This window comes from Lycorma delicatula, chromosome 2 (genome assembly GCF_047948215.1).
Source record: "Lycorma delicatula isolate Av1 chromosome 2, ASM4794821v1, whole genome shotgun sequence".
Lineage (NCBI taxonomy): Eukaryota > Metazoa > Arthropoda > Insecta > Hemiptera > Fulgoridae > Lycorma > Lycorma delicatula.
In genome coordinates, this window is record NC_134456.1 from 68,797,129 (window position 1) to 68,819,287 (window position 22,159).

General features: G+C 28.2%; 1 protein-coding gene across 13 annotated transcripts in view; it reads left to right on the forward strand.

The window, feature by feature from the left end:
• The window catches only part of nrm (neuromusculin), a 797,795-nt gene that overhangs the window by 100,425 nt on the left and 675,211 nt on the right, over window positions 1-22,159 (forward strand). For all 13 annotated transcript variants that reach the window (XR_012755069.1, XM_075355520.1, XM_075355516.1 and 10 more), the window contains exon 2: window positions 14,626-14,715. Coding sequence is in view for 12 of the 13 variants with exons in the window: in XM_075355520.1 (XP_075211635.1) it covers window positions 14,658-14,715 (58 nt within the window). In the remaining variant the exon portion in view is untranslated. The remainder of the gene's footprint in view (window positions 1-14,625; window positions 14,716-22,159) is intronic.

Below are 22,159 nucleotides of genomic sequence, written 5' to 3' on the forward strand. Positions count from 1 at the left end.
ATGATGGTATTCCATAAAAAGATTTTAAAAAAGTTATCTGTCGCATGATTTGTTTTTCGTGATTTTTCAAAAAATTAGTCATTTTCCAGGCATAGGCAAAAAAAATTTGCTCAACAAATGGAAGCAGGAATGCAACGCGGCTAGCACCCGCCTGTACGCTCTGTGTGTTGCCGGTATGCGTTGCATTTCATCCTATTGATATTTAAATTCTTATTTAAATAACCCGAGTTTCTAAAAAATATACAATCTTACATTAGTATCGTATCTAGATGATTAGTATACTGAACAGTATAGTTATGGAAAGAAAAAAGCCCCATATAAAATAATTATTAAAAACAAAAAACCCGAATGCTAATTAATTGTACACATCTGTGTAGAATAATTATGAAAAACGAACAAAAGATTGTTAAAAAAACAAAATCTTTCAGGCATTTTTTCAAGATAAAGTAAGTTAGCGATGTAAAATTTAATATTATTTTTATATTTTATGTTGAAGTCGGGTGAGTGTGTAGGCGATTAGCGGACGTTTACCGTCCACACGGTAAAATCCACTTACGCTAAGGTCTACAAAAAGTCCAATGTCACTGTTTATTTGTCCATTTTATTTAACGTCCACTGGTATTTTTGCTCACCATTAGTTTTGGTCTACTTTCTTTTAGTCCACACAGATTTATTACACTAAAATTTGGGCCTGTTTTCAGTCCACTGTAAGTTGTGATATCACTGTTACTGTATGATATCAAGGCAGACATTGTTACCATTATTGGAAATTAAAACATTGCTTGCCCCCGTTGTTGGACAATATTATTTTGGAAGATTTTTTTAGAATTATGGCAGAGTTGACTTAGGCGATATCATCTTGAAATAATTCATCGAAAATTATGGTAGAGCTGATTTATTCTAACAAAAAAAAAAAAATCAGCGTTTATTTATCTATCTGTCTATCTATTTTATCATCTAGCATTGTATCTATGAATCTCCATAGGGAGATTCATAGATACAATGATTCATAGATGAACAGCAACAAAATCAACAAGATATCACCCAGCTGCTAGTAGGCCACATTAACATAGGACGACTGCCTGTGAACAAAACATATTCAGCAAACCAAACACACATTGCTGAAGTTTTGCAACTATATCAATAATATAAGGACGAACAACGCATGACAACTAACCTGAGGGCCGTCGCGTATAGACTAAAGGTGAACCCTACAGAATTGATTGATGAATGAAATCTGTAACAACTAATTAATATCCTATTAATTATGTCATAATTATTTCTGGGATACTTACACAATAAATAAAATTAAAAAAATTATATTTCTCTTTTTTTTATATATCTCTTTAAATGGACTAGACAAATATGCAATGGACTTTATTTAATTGTCTTCTAGTGGACAACGCGGTAAATGGACGTTACCTGGAGTGGACATAAGTGTGATGAACGAAACTGGAATATGGTCTAGACCTTACAGTGGGGACCAAACGTCCTGGAAGCGTTTAGGCTATATGAAATGGTTAATTTATCGGCCTCCACTTTAAGACTAACTGGCACCCGGAAAAAACATAAAATGTAGGAGAAATATTAAATCTCACATCTCTGACTAAATTATTGTGTCCTGAAAAAATGCCTTTAAGAAAAAAATACTTATGTTACAATTTTCTACTTTTTTCGTAATTATTCTTTGTAGATGCGTATAATTAGAAGTCGGATTTTTTGTTTTTTAATAATTATTATATTTAAACGTGTGTTGATTAATTTAAATTTAGTTAAAATAATTTAAAACGCAGAATTTTTGTTTTACTATGCTCATAATTTAATGAAAAGTTTTTCTAAGCAAACTTTGAAGCATAATATAAAATACTTGTGTACACAGTACAGAAAATGTTTAAACGTACAAAACCCCAAGTAGTTTAGCACAACTACTAACGTACGATATACACGTTATATTCTTGTTTGTGTGTGTTTTGTATATTTTAGTATAAATATTTAATGCAGTAAATGTTCTTTTACATATTAAAGTTTTAACTAATTGAAACTAATTGCATTGGAAATTATTTGTTCATTATCTACTAACCGAACTAAACGTACTTAAAAAGGTAGATTATTTAAGTTGTTATAACAAGGTAGTGCATATGCACTCGCACAATACACTCAACAGTACAGTACAAGTATGATACATACAAAATAATATATATTCAGTTTAATGAAAAAAATAATTTCATTAACGGTGAAACTACGTTTTTGATGTAAGTCGATAATAATCTTTTGTAAAATACACAAGATATTTTTATAATCGTGAAGTAGATTTTTCTAAAGAATATTTTTATTATGCTCGAGAAAAAATATTAAAATAGATTTTAAAATATTTATATTAAAATATATAAAACATGATGCCGAAATTTTCTGACAATTTGCATAGAACTTTAAGCCTTTCTATGCAATAAAGGATGTAAATTTATTTTTTTTCATTTTCGACCTCTTTTTCAAAGAAAATAATAGTAAAAAAAAAGTTTGGATTTTTTAGACGAGTTAAAAGTTTTAAGATAATATAATTTTAACTCGGTCCCACTCATTCAAGTTATCTTAAAATTTAATCAAATGTTCTTCACCTAGTAATATTTTTGCGCCAACTGAATAAAAAAATAATATTTTTCAAAGGTTACAACTACCTTCATTATGCAATTTTGAAAAGTAAATACTTGTTATTAAACCTTAAACACTTTCATACTATACATTATTTACGAAAAAATAAATGTTTCTTATCGATTTGTTGACTTATAACAAAATAACTTTTACAAAACGCAAAGAAAAATGTTAGTTGAAGTTTGATATACATGATTTTTAATTTGAATTGTTTGAGTCCCTGACTGAAATTTTTTTGTTCAGTTTTTCTGGGCAACAAACGCTCCGGCATTATCGTCGCCTGAACACGAAATAAAAAAACAAAATCAAAACAAACAAAGATATTAAAAATAAAAATAACAAAAAAAAAAAGGGTAGTCTAAATTTTTATTTTTTGGGCGAAAAATATCTTCGTGTTACCATCACCCGGAAAAAAATGGAATATTAAAATAAAATATAAGACAACAAACGAAATTAAAAGAAAATAAAACCGTAAAGTAGAAATCTGAAAACAAAATTACAACTCAAATTAAAATACTGAAACAAAGAAAAATAAATAACTTAAAATAAAATGTTAAACACAAAGACATAAAACTAACGTACAAAAAAATTTAAGAACACTATTAAAAGGTGTGTAAAATTCTAATAGCTCGAAAAATAAAAATACCCGGTCCAGAACTTCTTTATTATTTCCCAGGATTTGACGAAAATTCCTGGGCAATTTAAATTTACAACCCAAGGCCGTATAACGTATGCAATCCACAAGGATGTGGCTCACAGTCAAGCGGCACTTGCATCGGACGCATATCGGTGCATTTTTTGCTGACATCAGGTACCCGTGAGTAGCTCTCGTATGTCCTATCCGCATTCGGCAGAGGATCACTTCCTCTCGGCGAAATTCCTGTGGGAGGAATCCCACGACAACACAGTATCTTTGACATTGTAATGGCGCAGACATCTGATTGTAATGGCCTCAAAATTTCAAGAAACGCAAACATCTGAATGATTAATTTTTGTACGTTGGTTCTTTTCCTTTGCTAAAATCTCGTTTTAACATCAGGAGGTGTAAATTATTAGTTTATTGTTAATATAATATATAAATTTATTATTACATTATAATTCTTTTGAGTTAAAAGAAAAATTTAATTTTTAAATGTTAGGTAGTAGTGATTGTTCATGTAGATAAATTATTAAATCAATGAAATTTTTGTATAAATCGTAATGAGCGGACGGAGAAGTTTAAATAATTTTATCCCAATTCACAAAATAACTGTCGGATAATTATTATTTCTTTAATTAAAATATTCGTTAAAAAATACATTTTACTATGAAATACGATTTAAAATTGTTTATTTGTACTTGATTTATCATACAAACGTCTCTTTTCTCCTTTATTTATGATCCGCTCTACAACCGACCAATAAGTGGATTAGTTACTCTAGAATTATGACTTGAAGAAAAATAACTCTCAGTAGAAATATCTAATAAAAGTAATAAAATATTAAGTTCGCACAGACTATTTCTATAATTAAGGTTAAGTTTTGAAAAGCGTAAAACAAAATAATTTTAATGATATCAAAAATGTTGAAATAATTCCTTTGGATGCTTCCGTTTTAATCTTCTTACTGCCTCTCCATTTAATTTAATATTATTGCCAACGATTTTGATAAGATTCAATTTTATTTTTATATTTACAGCTGATATTTAATTATCTTTCCTGAAATGGAAATATTTAAATTCCTTTTTTATATTATTTTATGGATGTATTTATATGCATATTTTTATTTACGTATCACGGTACTGCAATCTCATTTCGAAACTGAAACTGAAAATAGTAAATGATTTCGATGTTTATTTAGATGATGCATTCCAAAATTACAGTATTCTTAAATAGGTTTTTTAAATTTATTTTAGTGTTGGGGCTAGTTAATTCGATTCATACAAAACCTTAATGGTATCATACCATTACGATTTATATACATTTCTGTTTTCCCGTGTGTTTTCATTTTAACTAGGCTTTATTCATTTTTATGTTAAGCCGCTCTTATTTGAAGCTTTTCTTAATAATTTTATTTCCTCCGACATTCTTAATTTTTATGAAAAATGCAAGCTGAATTAAATTATATAAAAACCAATTCCAATCAAACTTTGTCATCCGTGTAAAACCACTATTTATTTACTATTATTAATAATTTATTTTTTATTACTATGTATCATGCTTTATTACACTGTATTTATTTTTTTACTAATTTTGCAATCGTTTTCAATAAGAAAATAATTGATAGCATTTTATCTTTTGTTAGAGTTAAATGTTAGATGAAGATGACTGGATTAAAAGTTTACCACTTAATTTAATCCATTTAACCTTCAATATGAAATTTTACTTCTTTTAATCTTTCCTTAAAATACGATCAATCAACTTTGTCTCTTTTTCGTGAAACTTTTGTTGGTAATCTTCAACAAATTCCTTTCAAGATTGAATTATATATATATATATATATATATATTTACTATCCATTTAAATAAAAGCTATGCCGCTTACCATTTCCTAACATTTTCTTTTTATGTGTTTAAAATCCAACCAGTACGTTGAATACTTTATTAAAAATAATTATTCTTTTTAATATAGTTTGTGTGTGTGTGTGTGTGTGTGTGTGTGTGTGTATGTACTTCCTTTAAATTATCAAAGAACCATTTTATATGCTGTTTAACGATCGCTTTTTCCGGTGGATGTTTAAAACTTTTAGCTGGTCCAGAATTACGAAATCAGACAGTTTAAAAACTGTTAATGCAGGTTTATTATTTTTTTTATTGTTTCTTAGAAAATATTTGGGAACCACTCACCAAATTGAATCGTACCCTGTCAAATTTCAATGATTTCTTATCGAAATGAACGTGGAGTTCAAGAGATCCTATTCTAATTATATTAGTGATATTTCGCGTTATCGTATAGATTATTTTTTATTGTTATAAACAATAGGATTATGTATATTTTATTCATTTCTAACAAATTTACACAATTATAACAGTTAAAAAACAAATACAAATTTTGAGCTTTTATTGGACCATTATTTCACAGGACTTGTGATTCCTGGATAAACTGTTTTGAAGTTGAGTTTTGTTGTTTTAGCTCTACACAAAATAAATACAAGCACTAAATCAGATTGTTAAAAACCAATAAAAAAACGTATTTCCATTTTATCTCACAATGAACTTTACAAAGTGAACTTTACGTAAAGTGGTACAAAACATCATTACCGACAATTTTATTTACTAAGCCGTACCTATTCCACTATCTAAAAATATTACTGTTAAAATTTATAATAAAAAAAGCTCATGCGCAGTTCAGCGCAAGAAGACTGACTTTCGCTTGCAACGTTCTCACTATTTCACATCAGAAACGCACTGATTTGCAGAGTACAACGCACTACATACGTTTGATTAACCAGCGGATCCTAATCACAAGCATTAGGTTTCAACTCGCTCACGACTGTGACCAACTGCATAAACGCGTATGAAAAATACGCCACTACATATTTAACATAACCTCAATGGTTTTTTCGACGTTAAATTGAGCCTAACTTAAGAATGACTCAACAAATCTTAATAAAATTTTTTCATGCACAACTTCAGATATACTACCACAGCATATCTAAATTTCAATGAAATTTAGAGATTTTCGAGCCACAAAGATTTTATATATAGGCCTACATATATATATATATATAAAAGGAAACCGCAATTTAAGTGAATGGTATTTTGGTTCTCATATCTCAAAATGAATTCATTTTGACTTCCGCCTACACTGTGCGACCGAAAGTAATATCGTACTTTTCTTCGAGAAGTCTCAAAAAACCAAAAAAAAACAAAAGTTAATTTTAAATATATAATTAATATTCTTAGATATTATAATTTTCAGTTTTCATGAATTACAGTTTTCATTAAATAAATAGTTACGATTTATATTTAATAGATACACACACACTCACACACGCGCACATTTTTTTTCCTGGAAATTTTTTTAATTTGTTAATTTTATTGGAAAATTGTAATATTTTTCATTTCCAGCTAAACAGTTTGTGATAAAATGATATAGTTTAGTTAAAGAATATAATGTTAAGATAAATAATTTTTTTTTTAAATATATTAAACTAACAGCAGAATAAACAAAATGTACGTACAATGGTAGTAATGTAATAATAAAATCAACTTTTCCCCTTTTTATTTTCCTTTTCACCGGATGAAAATTGGTAGAGAACATTTTAAACCTTTACACTAAAACAAATTTAACGTTGCTTTTCAGTTGTATAAAATCTCTAATCAAAATACTTTTGCCATGTTTCTATTTAAGAGTAATCTTTATTTAAACAAGCGGATCGTTCCCTCAGTATTCCCCTTCTCATTACTCTTTTTTCTAATTCTCTTCATCATGTCTCTCTTTTTTATCTTGTTTTCTTTTCAATAATTCTGGAAAAAATACAATCGCGTAAAAAAATCGTTGATGTCTATATAAAAGTGAATTAAAAAAAATTTTTTAGTAATCAAGTAATATTCCTATATTATCGGTAATCAATGTTATCGATATAAAAGAAACGTAATAACGGTTTGTGTACAAGTTAAATAAAAATTGTTTTATCTATAAATTTGTTAATTCCAGTCAAATTGTACGTTACAAAGTACTTTCCTAGTAAATATTTGTAAGAAAATATACAATATAAATTCAAAAATAAAGGATGTTTAGATCTTAGAACATGTCAGTTCAAAAATAAATAATAAAATAAATTATACTAAAGAAAAAATATACACGTATGTAGGTAATTGAAATAAAATGATAGTGCTTTCGGAATTCTTGAAATTTAACATTGTTTTAAAATACGGTACCACATACAAAATAAATATCAAAAATATAATTATATCCTTAATTTGGCGCTGTGTTTAAAGTATCAAAATTTAATCAATGTTAAAGTACTGGTTAGTACATTTATTTAACGAGCGCTGTTTATTTAATTTTTTCATTTTTAGCATTTTTAAAAAAAAAAATTAAAGAAAATGAACGCATAAGCAAGTATTAATGAGCATAATTTTAATACCAGGGGTTGCTGATTACGATTGAACATCCTCCAATAATGACAAGAAAGTGAAAAGTATGTCTAATTCTTAAACTAACTATTTATATCATTTTTCGTTAAAATAGCTTTCCCTTGTGTTATCTAGACAATATTTACAACGAGATCTTTAGAGGAACTTCCTCTACAAAATAAAAAACAATCATCGATATAGTTAATAGTAGAGTTAAAAATATTTGAACGTATACATTTATATTTTCCTCAAGGAGTTTTGTTCTTAAAACAAAATTTTAAAAATATATACAAGGAGATGTTACTTATTTTGTCAGGTAAATCAGATAAATTAAATCCCTTTCGTCGCCACCATTATTCTTTAAATCCGTCTTCAGTAATCCGTCTTCTTATTAGTTTCTGCTATAAAATCCTGTTTATTATCCTCATTGTAGTCCTTAACATTATCCAATCTGCTGTATATACTAGCGTCGAAAAGTAACATTTTATTCTCAATACTATTCAATTATGCATCCAGTACTCCAGTTCTCAAATTTGCTTTACTCCAGGTATTCTACAGATACGACTTATAACAACCATCTCAACAGCAACACTTCTCCTTACGTCTCAGCTCCATTCGTTGAAGTTGAATGAGTTGAGAAGACTTTACTAAAATTAACTTTACCTCATCTTTTCTCTTGTTCATAAAACCAAATTTCCCATCCTTCCTTAACGTATGATTTTGCATTCGTTCTCTTACCGTTTACTTCTACATCCAGTTTTTCTACTTGAAATGCCTGCTCGGTAAATTCCTATAGTCACATAATTCGCAACTTATTCTAGAGTTTTTCATACAGTTTGAATATTTAAAAAAGTAGTTGCAGTGCTAAAATATATTAGTATTAAAAAAAAGATCCTTAATTAATTACGTGTTTATTTTTATTACCCCAGTACAATTATTCTGTAATCGAAATTTACTAATACTATGGAATTTTTATTCATAATAAATAAATTGTTGAAACAGGTTGGTTAATAATAATTTTAATGCTATATTGCTATAATCACACATTAAATACGTGATTTATTTAAATCGTAATTTAATAGAAAACTATATTATTTTAAAATTTATTAGCATGAAGATCATTAGCACATATATCCTACAGTTTATTTATAGCCTACAATGCTACATTTCTAACAGCCGTTACTAATGTAAATAAAACGGTATCCAGGTCTAAGTGTGTGCGGTGGAGTGCGCGTGTATGAACACACACACACACACACACACAAGATAGCTTTTTTATCGACTTTTTGAAAAGTACGGTATTACTTTCAGTGGTGATTGGGAGGTAAAAACTTTCTTTGCGTATCTAAGTATGAGGCGTACCATTCGCTTATAATATAATTTCCTTATTTATATATATATATATATATATATATAAAGGCCTATGAATAAAATTTCTGGCTCGAAAATCTCCAAAATTACTTGATCAATTTCATTGAAATTTAGAAATGCTATAGTAATCTATCTGAATTTGTTGATGTGAAAATTTTATGAAGATTGGTTGAGTCGTTCTTCAGTAACACAAAGACAACTTGTATCGACAGCAGATAACATTACCACAATTTGAGGTTATGTCAACTTTGTATTGTTATATTTTTCATTGGTGCTTGTGCAGTGTGTTACAGTGGTGAATGAGTTTAAATTTGATGTGTGTGTGTAAAGTCTATTCGTTAATGGAACGTATGTTGTACATTGTATTCTGAAAATCAGTACGTTTAAATAGGGCGTCGGAAATGAGAAGTCGGTCTTCTTGTACAGAACTGCGCAAGAGGGTTTTTAAATTAATGGTTATTCAATTGTTAAAGTTGTAATGACGATATTACTGTAATTATTTTTTTTTTTAATTTTTACATAGTTGTAAACTTTTATATTTGACATGTAAATCTGAAGCTAAATTTCTTAAATTTTTCAAAATTAAATAAAAGTAAATTAAAAATTAAAATTTGGTTTTTGAAAATCAATCTTTTTTTAACTACTTTCAGCTATTCACCTAACGGGGAATAACTTTCAGAAATAAACAAGTAGTACAGTATTTGTTTATTTTTTGAACATAAAACAGATAAACTTTGTTTTTTGTTTTTCTGATTGAAAAACGCTTTCGCGTTATCATCGCCCGGACACGATATATTTGGTGTAAATAAATAAATTTTAAAAATTAATTACAAACCAAACCCAGCAACGTAATAATACATCTTAAAAGGAAAATGCCTGTAACATATGCTAAAAGAGAGATAAAAATAAAAAGCTATATCACATTAATAATTTTAATTAAGATAATAAAATTGACTCTTTCCGTAGATGGAAAGATGTCATGACGTATTAAAACAGATGGAAGAAAAGCTAATCGTATTATAAATAAAATATCGTTCAATATATTCTTGTTTTTCTTGAAAATTTTTTTAAAAACATTTCACATTTCATATTTAGTTTCTTCCCTATTAAAAACCGGATTACATAAAATTATTCAATTGATGCTTCGTAAAAAAATACTGGATCAGATTTATGGTCAGAGTTTATAAATTATCAGAGTCTACTTTTTAAATTGACCTCATTCTTTAATTTATTTTATTTTTATTTTTTTTTATTAATGGACTTTTACTTAGTTGACTGTGAAAAGATACGCCTTTTACATCGCCTATTCATCACTTTACATGTTGAGTAGATACAAAAGAAGTGTACGTCGTTGTGTTGTCATTTTATTATAAAATAATGCAGTAAGTTTCATGGTATATAAAAATAATATTGCGTAATGTCTTATTTTAATTTATTCAACGACATGATACTTATTCATTTAAATGAATAAGAAGGAAATAAATAAATGAAATTTCACTCGCTGCAAATATACATGGGAAATATAATGAATCTCTCTTTTTTCCAACTAAGAGAAAACAAAATATATTTTATTCAGTAGTACAGCAAAAAGAAAGAAATGATGTATCTTTATATACGTATATTTTATATTACCAGACATACACTCGTACAACCTTTTGGCAACATTGACGTCCTGTTTATCTCTTCATTGTATAAATATTCTTAACAAAGAATTGAGATTCTGTGTCAGAAATGCACGACTGCGTATATACCTTCCCATTACAGTAAAATACGATAAAAATAATTAAATAAATTCTTAATATAGGACATCTTTGTATTTATACAATAACAGTAAACAATTTCATCATAAATAAAAGTATCATTATCACTATTCCGGTATATTGTTTTTTTATACAAACAATAATACCCTAGAAATATTTTTATACACTTTATTTGTCTGTAATTAAAGTTACAAATTGTATATCTCTAGATATTATTTATTAATCATTTTTTATTATCTTCTGCTTCATTATTTACTAACCTCCGTAGAGGATTGGAATTTGGATTGGATCCGCCAGTTTGAACAACGATGAAACATTTTTCTGTCGCTGAAATTCTATAACATACTTAAATGCAGAATTTACAAGCCTTCATGGAAAATTAATCGGTTAATATATATATATATAATTTTATTGCTCTCGCCCAAACAACTCCTTTAGTTCTGAAATATGGTTTATTCCATTTTTAATGACTCGCTGATTGTCGACACTATATATGAGTAACAAAATTCTTGTGTCTTTTTATACTATCACAGAGATCCATGAACTACAGCATGATGTGATTTCAAAAGCTTACTAATAAAAAAAGTTAATGAAATTTAATTTTTATAAGAAGAGATTTAATTTAGTAAAAAACTATATTTTATAAATTTATTTTTATGTTTCAGTCTAGTTAAAACAGTTTTTTTTTTCCGAAAATCAATCATGATATTAGAAATACTTATAAATAATTGGAATATAAGGGAACATGAGCCTTTACAGTTGGTTGTTTCTTTCTATCAAGTGAAATATTTTCAGTTACGCCCTTGAAATTTTGAGTACCCTATTAGTTTATAAAATTATATATTTTAATGGACTAGTTACTTGTATTCATAACCTACTTGGTATTATTTTGTACGGTATTTTGTAAATCTCTTGCTTTTTTTTATTTTAAAGATATAATATATAATAATTGTTTTGCATGCTCAGTATAATTTTTTTCTGCATGGTGAAATAAATTTTAAATGTTTGTTACATAATTTTTTTTAAATTTGCTTATAAAGGTTTCCTTGAAATGTAAAACGATCAATTTCGAATGCTAAAAAATTAACACCGATGTACAAGATATTAAGGAAACAGTATCTGGAAAAAAGTATGAAAAATATAAAGAAATAATAATAATAAATATTAATGAACAAATAAACAATATTTGTTAAAACAAAACCGCAGTTTTGTCTAGGAAAATGGTCTCTGTCCTCGGAAAAACTAAAGTAAAACAATTCGTCGAAAGACGAGAATTTACAAATTCATTTTTAGACAAGAATTTCAATTTTTAATATATAGGTCAAATTATTAAAGAAAAATTGGAACTAGAATAAACGAGTTTTTGGCTAATAAATGTAGAACAGAGAAAATCGTTATAATCTAAGATTCTATGGAAACTACTCACAAAATTAGTTTATTTGAAAATATATGTTTATTAAATGTTCTTAATAAAGAGGAATTAGATATTAGTGAAACTTATTTAATCAATAATGATGTAGAAAATTCCAGTGAATAACTAATCAAAAATTTCTGACGGCATTTTAGAATTTTAAATTTATTTAAAATTTTTTTGTAGCAATTTTCTTTACAAAAAAGAAATATAATCAATTATCCAATTTCTTAAATTATTTTCGTAGGAAGGGTTTGAATTTCATTTGATTAGTTTAAGGTTTATGCTGTCTGCCTTGAGATACGTTTATATTTTATACCCTACATAAGGGGCGTGGATTATGTCGTTCTTGGCATTCGGCGAGTTGAAGGTATTTGCGATTTAAATGCTTTTAAGGTAACTTCCAGCTGTGATTGAGATTGCATAAAACGACAATTAAAAATATTTTATTTTACGTTTATTCTATAAAAATTGTTGAAAATACTCATTTTATTGGGTTTCATAGATATTCTTGTTTATTTGTTAATTGGTGATTATTTCTTCACTATGTTTTAAAACGGTATTTATTTGATTTTTTTCGTTGTTATTATTATTTTATCAATTTCTGAAATACCACTGATATATGAAATATTATTAAAAAGTACAAATCCACCTTACCAGGAATTAATTTTGACTTTTTCAAGATCTTTCAGTCCTTAGACCTTCGTCAGGAGATTAAAATATAAAAAAAAAGTTTAAAAAACAGTCATGACTGATTGCTAGTTATCAGTATACTGGTTGAGATTTACAGTGTAATCTGGTGGAATGAAATAAAAATCAACGGGAACCATGTTGTTCGAATGATATTTATTTGAATTATTATTTCTTTATATGTGTAATTATATTTTTATAAGCTTTTAACTTACTTTAGTTATAATCAAATCTTGCAACTGCTATATATCTTTTGATCTATCGTATGAAAATCAATGAAATTTGGTACACGTATGTAACATCGATGACAATACAGCTCTACGGTGTCGGAATTTGATATGACTCACCTCCACGCCACCACACGCTACCCCTACACTAAATTCATGCATTTAGTTAAAAATTTTCATTTCTCATGAACTATCGTATGAAAATAATTGAAATTTGGTACACGTATGTAACTTCGATGTGTAAAAATAAATATTTTTACTTTTTAGTCTTAATAAACAAACAAACTTGAACGAACAATGATATTCAGATATAAATATTATTAAGAATATTTTTTTTGGATGTAAAAAGTTTATTGTTCATTAAACTAAAAAATTAAAAAAAAAAAAAAAAAAAAAAAATTACAAAAATATATTTGATTAGATATTTAGGTTTGTTATTTTAAACCAAAATAGAAAAATTTTAACCGAAGGGAAATAGAGTAATAGAAGAAAAAACATATATTTGAATTTTAAGAGTTTAGGGTTGGTTTTTAAAAAAAATATTTTAATTATTTATGTACTGTATATGCATTGTAGTTAACAAATTTGCTTTAAAGAAGTTTTCTCTTAAATGCCTCTAAATAAAAATCGAAATTGATTTTTTCGAGATATCTCCTTTATTCTTAAAAGAATTTTGAGAAAAAAATTAATATGATGAATGCCCCAAATATAAAAATATTTGAGCCATATTTTTAAGAAAATTGGATTATGGCAGACCTGTGATATAAGGTCAAAAGCAGTGCAGTACACATAAAGTATGTACATACATGTTTTTTGTCATCTAGTTTAATTTGTTGGGCTCTAAAACATAAAGCTTTGCAAAAAACCCGATCCCCCATTTTTAACATAATCACCATACTTTCTCCTTTAATATAGCTATTCTAGCTATATTTAAATAAAAGTAATACATATGTATATTTACTATTCTCTTAGTATTTATTATTGGTTGTGTACAATCATCAATTTTTTTCTAAAAATTGGCCCAAACCAGTTTAAAATAATTAAAATTTTATATGGTTTTTAATCTTATCAAATTTTTATTTTTTTTAAATTAAGGTTTAGCATAGTTTATTGTTTGTATTTTGTAACACCGATAATCCAAACTTTTTTGCGTATTTAAAAATAAATTTTACAAACATTTTTTTATAAATAAAAAAATAAAAGAAATAAGGAGGAAAATATTGGTATTGATAAAAATTATTTTTTGAAATTTTGCAGTTTGGAGTACTTTTTGATCTAAGGGTAACGAATGTTACTTATTTAAGTAAACGACACAATTTTTGATGCACTAAGGTTTTAAATACTATTATTACTTTTACATTTTATAAGATGTATTATTTTTTGCTAGCTGAAGTAAAGCTTTATTATTTTTTTTATGATTGAGTAAAATAAAATTATATTTTTTTAACATTTGTTTCAGGTAATATTTCTCAGCTCCTATCGCCTATCAAGATGAAGATTGGTAAAATGAAAAGAGTATTATTTCATTTATCTTGTTTCATAGTTATGAGTAAGTACGATGATAAAAATAAATCTTTTAAAATTATTTTACGAGTTTTCCAGATTGCTTTTTTTATTTGAAATATTAATTTTTAATATACGCATGGTTATACTATTTTTTCAGTTATCCATAGTAATGGATAACGGAAAACAATTTTAGCTACATATGGCATTTTTAATATAGATTGTATATTTTAAAAATTGAAATGAGTTTCCCATTTTAATTTTCTCTAGAAATATGAATAGAAATAATATAACGTATTGATATCAATATATCTCTCATCTAATAGTAATCCAATAATATACTTCAATATTTTGCTTTTACTATTACGATTCATATGAAAAATATTGTTTATTGAATAACAATTCAATATCCTTCGAATATTATTTTATGAAAAATGGATATTTTAATACTTTTAAAGGTTATTTTACGTATTGTATTTATTTGAGTGATTTCCTTTATTCTGCATAAAAGTAAAATAAACATTCATTAAATGAAAACGACAGGTAAATTAATTCCTTGCTTAAAAATTTTGAACGAAATCTAATCGGTTATCTTTTGTAGAAATTTTTAAATTAGTTTTTATTATTTAATACGACTTGTCTGTTTACACCAACAGTTTCCATGTGTACTCTACCTACTGCACTGTCATCAGTATTGACTCAATTTAATGAAATTCGAGTATGTGTTCCAAATTGAACTTAAAAGCGAATAAATATATATTCTATTGTTAATTTCTATTCTATTCTATTCTTATTCATAACGTAATGAGATTCCATCTAAAACTCAACAACCCTCCGACTTCTTGAATGCTTATTCTATGAAATTCTTTGACTGTTTTTAAGGTTTTATAATAACGCACATATCTCCAGTTGAATAAATAAGCACGCAAATGAAAAAAGTATTGTTGTAAAACTTGATCAAAGTCGGTACTTTACTTTACACGTATTTTACACATTACGTTTACACATTTCCACGTTTATTACGTTTTACACACTAGTAAAGACGGTTCTTTACTAGTGTTAAAAACGTTGCCGCTTTATTGGTTGATATTTTGGTTCTTTTTTTTTTTTTTTTAAACTGAATTTTTACGGGCATCGACTACTAAGGTCATTAGCCCTCGTCACATTCTTTAAAAGAAATTATTATCTCCATCAGGATCGTCATATGTAAGGGTGTAAAGGGCCCTTACATTTTATTTAAAAACACAAACTTCACAATAAACATTAAAACATGAAAGACAAGGACAATCACAAACACTTACGGGGTGTAAAGGGCCCCAATATTAAAATTTGAGATAGGTTCTCAAAAGACCATGAACTTAAAAGTAAAAATTAAACTAATCAATACCATATCTTTGTTTCTTCTACGAAGTCTCATTTATAGTTTGCTTAAGCACCCTCGGGGCGACCAGAACCGCCGTTGAGCAGTATATCAACTTTTTCTATTATGTGTACTTTCTTTTTTTCTACTATGTGTACTTCGCAGATCCAATTATTAAACTATAATTTTAAAAATGACTCTCTCAAGTTTCGATTTTCCAGCACTGATCCATAAATCTTTTCGCATATAAACGAATTTAGCAATGAATAAAAATAGTTTTTAGATTGGTTATATCATTATTTAAATAAACTCAGAACTTATCGTACTGTAGTTCACTACATACTTAACCTGTTTATAATTGTTACGTATCCAAACGAATATCTTAAAGGATTTACATATATGCGTGGTAGCCTATTGATTTGTAATGGCGTTTACTTAGTTTTATTAAAGATTGTGATTTGACGTGCATACTAATTAAAAATATATTTTGTATTTATAATTAAATGAGCTGATTTCCTAAAATGATTTTAACGAAAGTAATTGCGTTTTAAAAATGAAACGCGTAACATAAACAAATTAACGGAAGAAAGAACACGTCAAAAGTTTAAGAAGTTAGCTAAGTTTCTTCTTCTAATGATAATCGAATGTTTATAAAATATAGGAAGTTTAGCCGTATTATTGGTTCATGATACTCGTTAATACAAAAAAAAAACCTTGTTGAGCGTTTGATTGTTTAGAGGTATTATAATTTAATTTTCGTTAATAAATAGTTGTTGAGATGTATGTTTGTAATTTATGATGTGTAAAACATATTTCCGCATTTTAACAGAATTGTTTGATTTGGAAAATCTTTAATAAAAAATATAAATAATTTTCTGTTAAAATTTTAGACTTGTTATTTATTTTTTCTGCCTTTTGAATTTTATGCGATCATAAAATAAGGTTTCTGCTTCTTTATTTCCATTGAATTTTCTACATTCCGCCCAAAATACTAAGTCAGAAAACCGGACTAAACAAAAGAAAAATTTTGGAATCTCTTGAAGGTTCTGTTCAAGCATTCGATTAACATTTAAATTAATAGCAATCTTTCATGCAGTGGTATATTTGAAACGATTAGCGTAACTTCGTTGTATCTGTAGAACATTTCCAGATTTTCGGCTACCTCATTCATTTATTATGAAGTAATACTTTGAATAGATATTTTATATTGCTTGTCTTTAATATAACACTAATATTTAATATGAAAATTTGAAAACCTTGATCCGAGTATTGCTGGACAATTTATTTGTTTCTTTTAGTAGTAATCATTTTCTTCACTAACTGAAGTTACTGTAATTATCACAAAGAAATAAATTATATCAAAAAAGATTTTGATTATTAAGTCTAGTTAGGTTTCTACCTGTCGTAATTAAAATACTGTTGAGTTCGATAAGCAAGAAATTTTAGTTTCTTAGACTTTGAAGTTTGACTAGAGTTGTAAATTGCATCGGTAATCAGTCGGTCGATGACCACCGTATTTCGTCTTCAAAGCGTTAGCCGGTCCTTTCACCCTCCGTTCGTGAAGCAAAGAGATGCTAATCTGACCGTAGGGTGGATGTGCATTGTCATGCAGAAACAGATAGTGAGTAGGCCGAGGCCTTCTCATCCCCGACCCCTTATACAAACTGTGTGCCTTCTACATTGAATATGCCGGTGTTAGACCTACGTAATAATCTCTCTAATAGAGTTTGCCGCTTCATTTCTTCTCCGTGACCTTTAAAGAAAACATTTAAACACTATTATTACACAGTTATTGTACACTAATCTTACTAGTTTTAATTCTTGGAGGAAATTGAATTTTTTTCTTAATATTTTAATGAAGATCTAGAACAATTCAATCTCGGTTACTATGCATCAGATTATATATATTTCCCTTGCAGATATACACCTTGCCTAAAGTAAATTGAATTACATTGAAATTCAGTGCACTTACTGTAATTAAGGAGGAAACCGATATTAGGTTCCCCTTTCGTATTAACTCTCTCTCAGGTATCTCACTATATATACAAAAATTTATGTTGTTCTATTTTTCTCGCTCTCCAATTTTCACCAAGGTTTTGCTAATTTTTTCGCTTAGAAAATCATTTTTTTTCATCATTTACCAAAAACATAAGTTATTTTGCGCATCATAAATAGACTTTCTAGAATTTAATTCTTTATTCTCCTTCTTTATACCAAAGTTGGACAGTTTACTAATTTTTTTGTTTTTGCAGCTCTTACTAAGCGCCATATTTAAAATTGTAATAGAAAAGTAATTCTATCCTGACATTCTTCTTTTGTTTATAGACTTTTTATGAAAGGACTAAACTAATTACACAGTTATACAGATCTTTAAAATTTATACTTTTAATTATATCACTTGTGCATTTTATAATTTTTAAAATATTTTGGTAGGAAACATTTAAACGTAGAATTCCCTTTTTTAGATTATTTAATTTATACGATGTATATATTTTATTATATATTATATTATTATTATTATTATTATATTTTATTTTTTATTATTATTTATTATATTTTATACGATTTAATTTATTATATGACTTAATTCGTTAAAACAATTTATGTTATGTTTTTCTTTTTCCCAAAATAAGGATATTTTAATTTACAAGACTTAATTTTCATAAAAAATTAAATAAATATCGTATTTAAGAAAAGTTGTTTAGTCTGAAACACTCCATAAAAGATATTACACACATAATCAAACCTAGACAAGTATAATCAGCTCAATTTCTCATCCAAAAATTTTAAGATTCAAATTCGGATAGGCTTTACCGTTTTTCACACGCTAAAAATAATTTCATATACGAGGGTTATTTTTTTCAAGGTCTGATCGGTCACGAAATTAAAACCACAGTGAAAATAAAAAAATTGTTATTTGTAATAAGTACTTACATAGTTACGCTATTTCTCTACACAGTCGCCCCTCCGATTAAGACATTTGTCTAAAGCGTGGTACCAACTTTCCAATACCCTCGTCATAGAACGGAGCCGCCTGTCTTTTAAGCCATGTTTCTACGCTGGTCTGCAGCTCGATGTCTGTGCCAAATTGTTGTCCTCCTAGTCAGCGTTTCATGCGAGCAAAGAGGTGAAAATCGCATGGAGCCAAGTCCGGGCTATATGGTGGGTGATCAAACACTTCCAACGAAAACGCTGCAGGAGCTTCTTTGTTACAGATGCAGTGTGCGGCCAAAGATTGTCATGGAGAAAGACAATGCCTGATGACATTTCTCTCCGCTTATTCTGATTTGCCCTTCGTAAACGTTGAAGAGTCACGCAGTATGAAGCTGCAGTGATGGTCGTCCCACGTTCCATGAATTCCACCAAGAGAACTCCATTCCGGCCCCAAAACACAGTAGCCATAAACTTTCTGTTGGAGAAGGTTCGCTTGAACTTCTTTGGTTTACTGGGAGAATGAGAATGCATCCACTGTTTGGATTGTTCTTTTGTTTCTTCAGTTTCGAAATGGACCCATGTCTCGTCCCCTGTGATAATTTTGTTCAAAAGATCTTCTTCTTCATTGTGGTAGCGCTGGAGAAACGTTAGGAGGCGTCCAATTTCATAATTTTGTGATGGTCGGACAGCATCTTGGGAACCCATCTCGCACAGAGTTTGCGGTACTGAAGTCACTCACAATGGTGTAGAGAGCTGACCTTGAAATTTCAGGAAACGAATCACTCAATACAGAAATTGTGAACCGACGATTTTCTCGAATTGCCTCATCCACTCGCTCAACGAGATCTTCGGTTGACACTCGCTTCCTTCCCTGACCGCCTGCATCCTACGTCCTGCTTTAAAGTTCCTGAACCATTGTCGCACTTTGCTGTCACTCATTGAAGTTTCACCGTACACATTACTTATTCGTCGATAAATTTCAGCTGCACCCCTCAGCCTGAAGAAATCGAATTACCGCACGAACTTCACACTTGTGGGAGATTCTATTGTTGTGGACATGTTTACGTGCTAGCTGCGTGTTCAGAACTAAACGAAGTGACGCGGCGCGATTGAAGGCCATACTATAGACACTGCGCAACACATATGCGCAAATGTTCGTCCAATTTTTTCGCGGGTTTTTATTTCGCGCCGATCGGACCTTGAAAAAAAAATAAACATTGTGTTATATTCATATGATCAGCCTGGCTTTTTATAACATTAAAAAATAATAGTAACCTTAACTGAGTGTGAGAGACTATTTGTTATTACTAACGTAAAATTACTAAGGGTCAGTAATTTTTTATTTTCTTTAATTGTTAGAATTTTCTGTATTGACTACTAGGTCGAAGTTTGGATTTTCTGAAGGAAGTATTGTGTGTGTGTGTGTGTGTGTGTGTATGTGTGTGTGTGTGGAAGGGTTATTTTTACGTATATATTTGAACGTTTTTTTACCTCTTTCCTTTTCACAATATAGAAATATTAAAGTTGTGTGCATTCTCGTAGAGAGAGACAGAGAACGAGTGTGTGTGTTTATAAAGTGAATGTGTAGTATATGTGGAATGAACTGTGTTATATTTGTTTGAAGAAAGCATATAGCTGAGGGCTTTGAAAGAAGATAAATAATCTTGGTTGTAACCGAGTCTCAGGTGGAAAGATATTGGTATATATACATCTCCATAACTATATATGTTAAAGGTGTATGATATCTGCGAGTATGTATGTATGTTTGTGTTTGAAAAGAAGCGGTTGCTCTCTTGTGCAAGATACTGGACTTCATTTTATATACTTATCACCTTTTCACGCTATAAGAAGCCAAAAAACATTGAAGTTTACATTCCCTGTTTTTATGAAGCAAACTTTCTATTTATATGAATGATTTCAGATTTTCTTGTTCTTTTTATATATCTTCTTGTTATATTTTTGTGTATATATATATATATATGCATCCACATCAAATATAGATTTGATGTGGAATAAAACGTTACATTTTTGTAACTTCTTGTATTTCTATTTATTTACTTGCTTTCAAATATTAATTTCTCTTCTGCTACCTATTTACCAGTCGTGTTACAATATTTTGTAATACTACTAATTCTTTTAGGTTTTTTATTTATACATTTTTAGAAGGTAAATTTACGAAATCTTTTACTTTAAAATGGGAATAAATTACGTTTACACAATTAAACGCTTTAATATAGAATGTATGAATATTACTTATTTATGAAAATCTCAACGTTTCAGATTAGCTTGGATATAAATATTATTTTTTTGTTTCACGTTCGAATTTAAATAAAAGTGTTAAATTTAATCTTAGAGCTAGCTCAGTTGTTCCTAATCGTCAATATATAAATGTATTATATATACCTTTGCACTACGCAAAATAGCTTTTGTTTAGTGCTAGCCTCATTAACCATTTAACCAAATGTTTCACTGTACTGTGAATAATCGTAAATTATTGCTATAATCCTTTATATGTTAATAAATAATTTTAATAGGAAGTAAGATATGTAATAAAGAAAAACACTTTATTTTTTATGATGCTAATTTTTTTTTCATTATTTACTCGACGTTTACACGATCAAATTTCCTTCCGCGGGAGTTTGTCATGTATTTTAATTAAAGTAATACAAATGTATTATTTAAAACAGCAAAATGATCATCATTACTGAGTATTACACCACAAAATTTGTGTTAGTATATACGGATATAATTTAAAAATTTATTTGTTGAGTAAATTAATTTTTTGATGATATTATTACCGAGTTTTCGAAATTCTTGATTTTCTTTGATGTGTATGTACCTCCGAAAATACGTGTTTTACTTCCTTGTACGAAGTAAGCGAACTATGTGATCCCGAAAATTTCTGTTTCCAGATATCAACGGAAATATCAATTTGACCATCCCTGAATCCATTTTCCCTAGTTTCGGCGTGACGTCTGTACGTACATATGTATGTAAGTACGTATGTACCTCGCATTAATTTAAAAACGATTAGCCGTAGGATGTTGAAATTTTGGATTTAGGACTGTTGTAACATCTAGTTGTGTAACCTCCCCTTTTGATTGCAATCGACTGAACCAAAAGTATCCAATAAAACCCAAAATCCAAAACAATTTCGATTTTGGGCTTTTTCTTAACTGCAATAATAAGCACACGT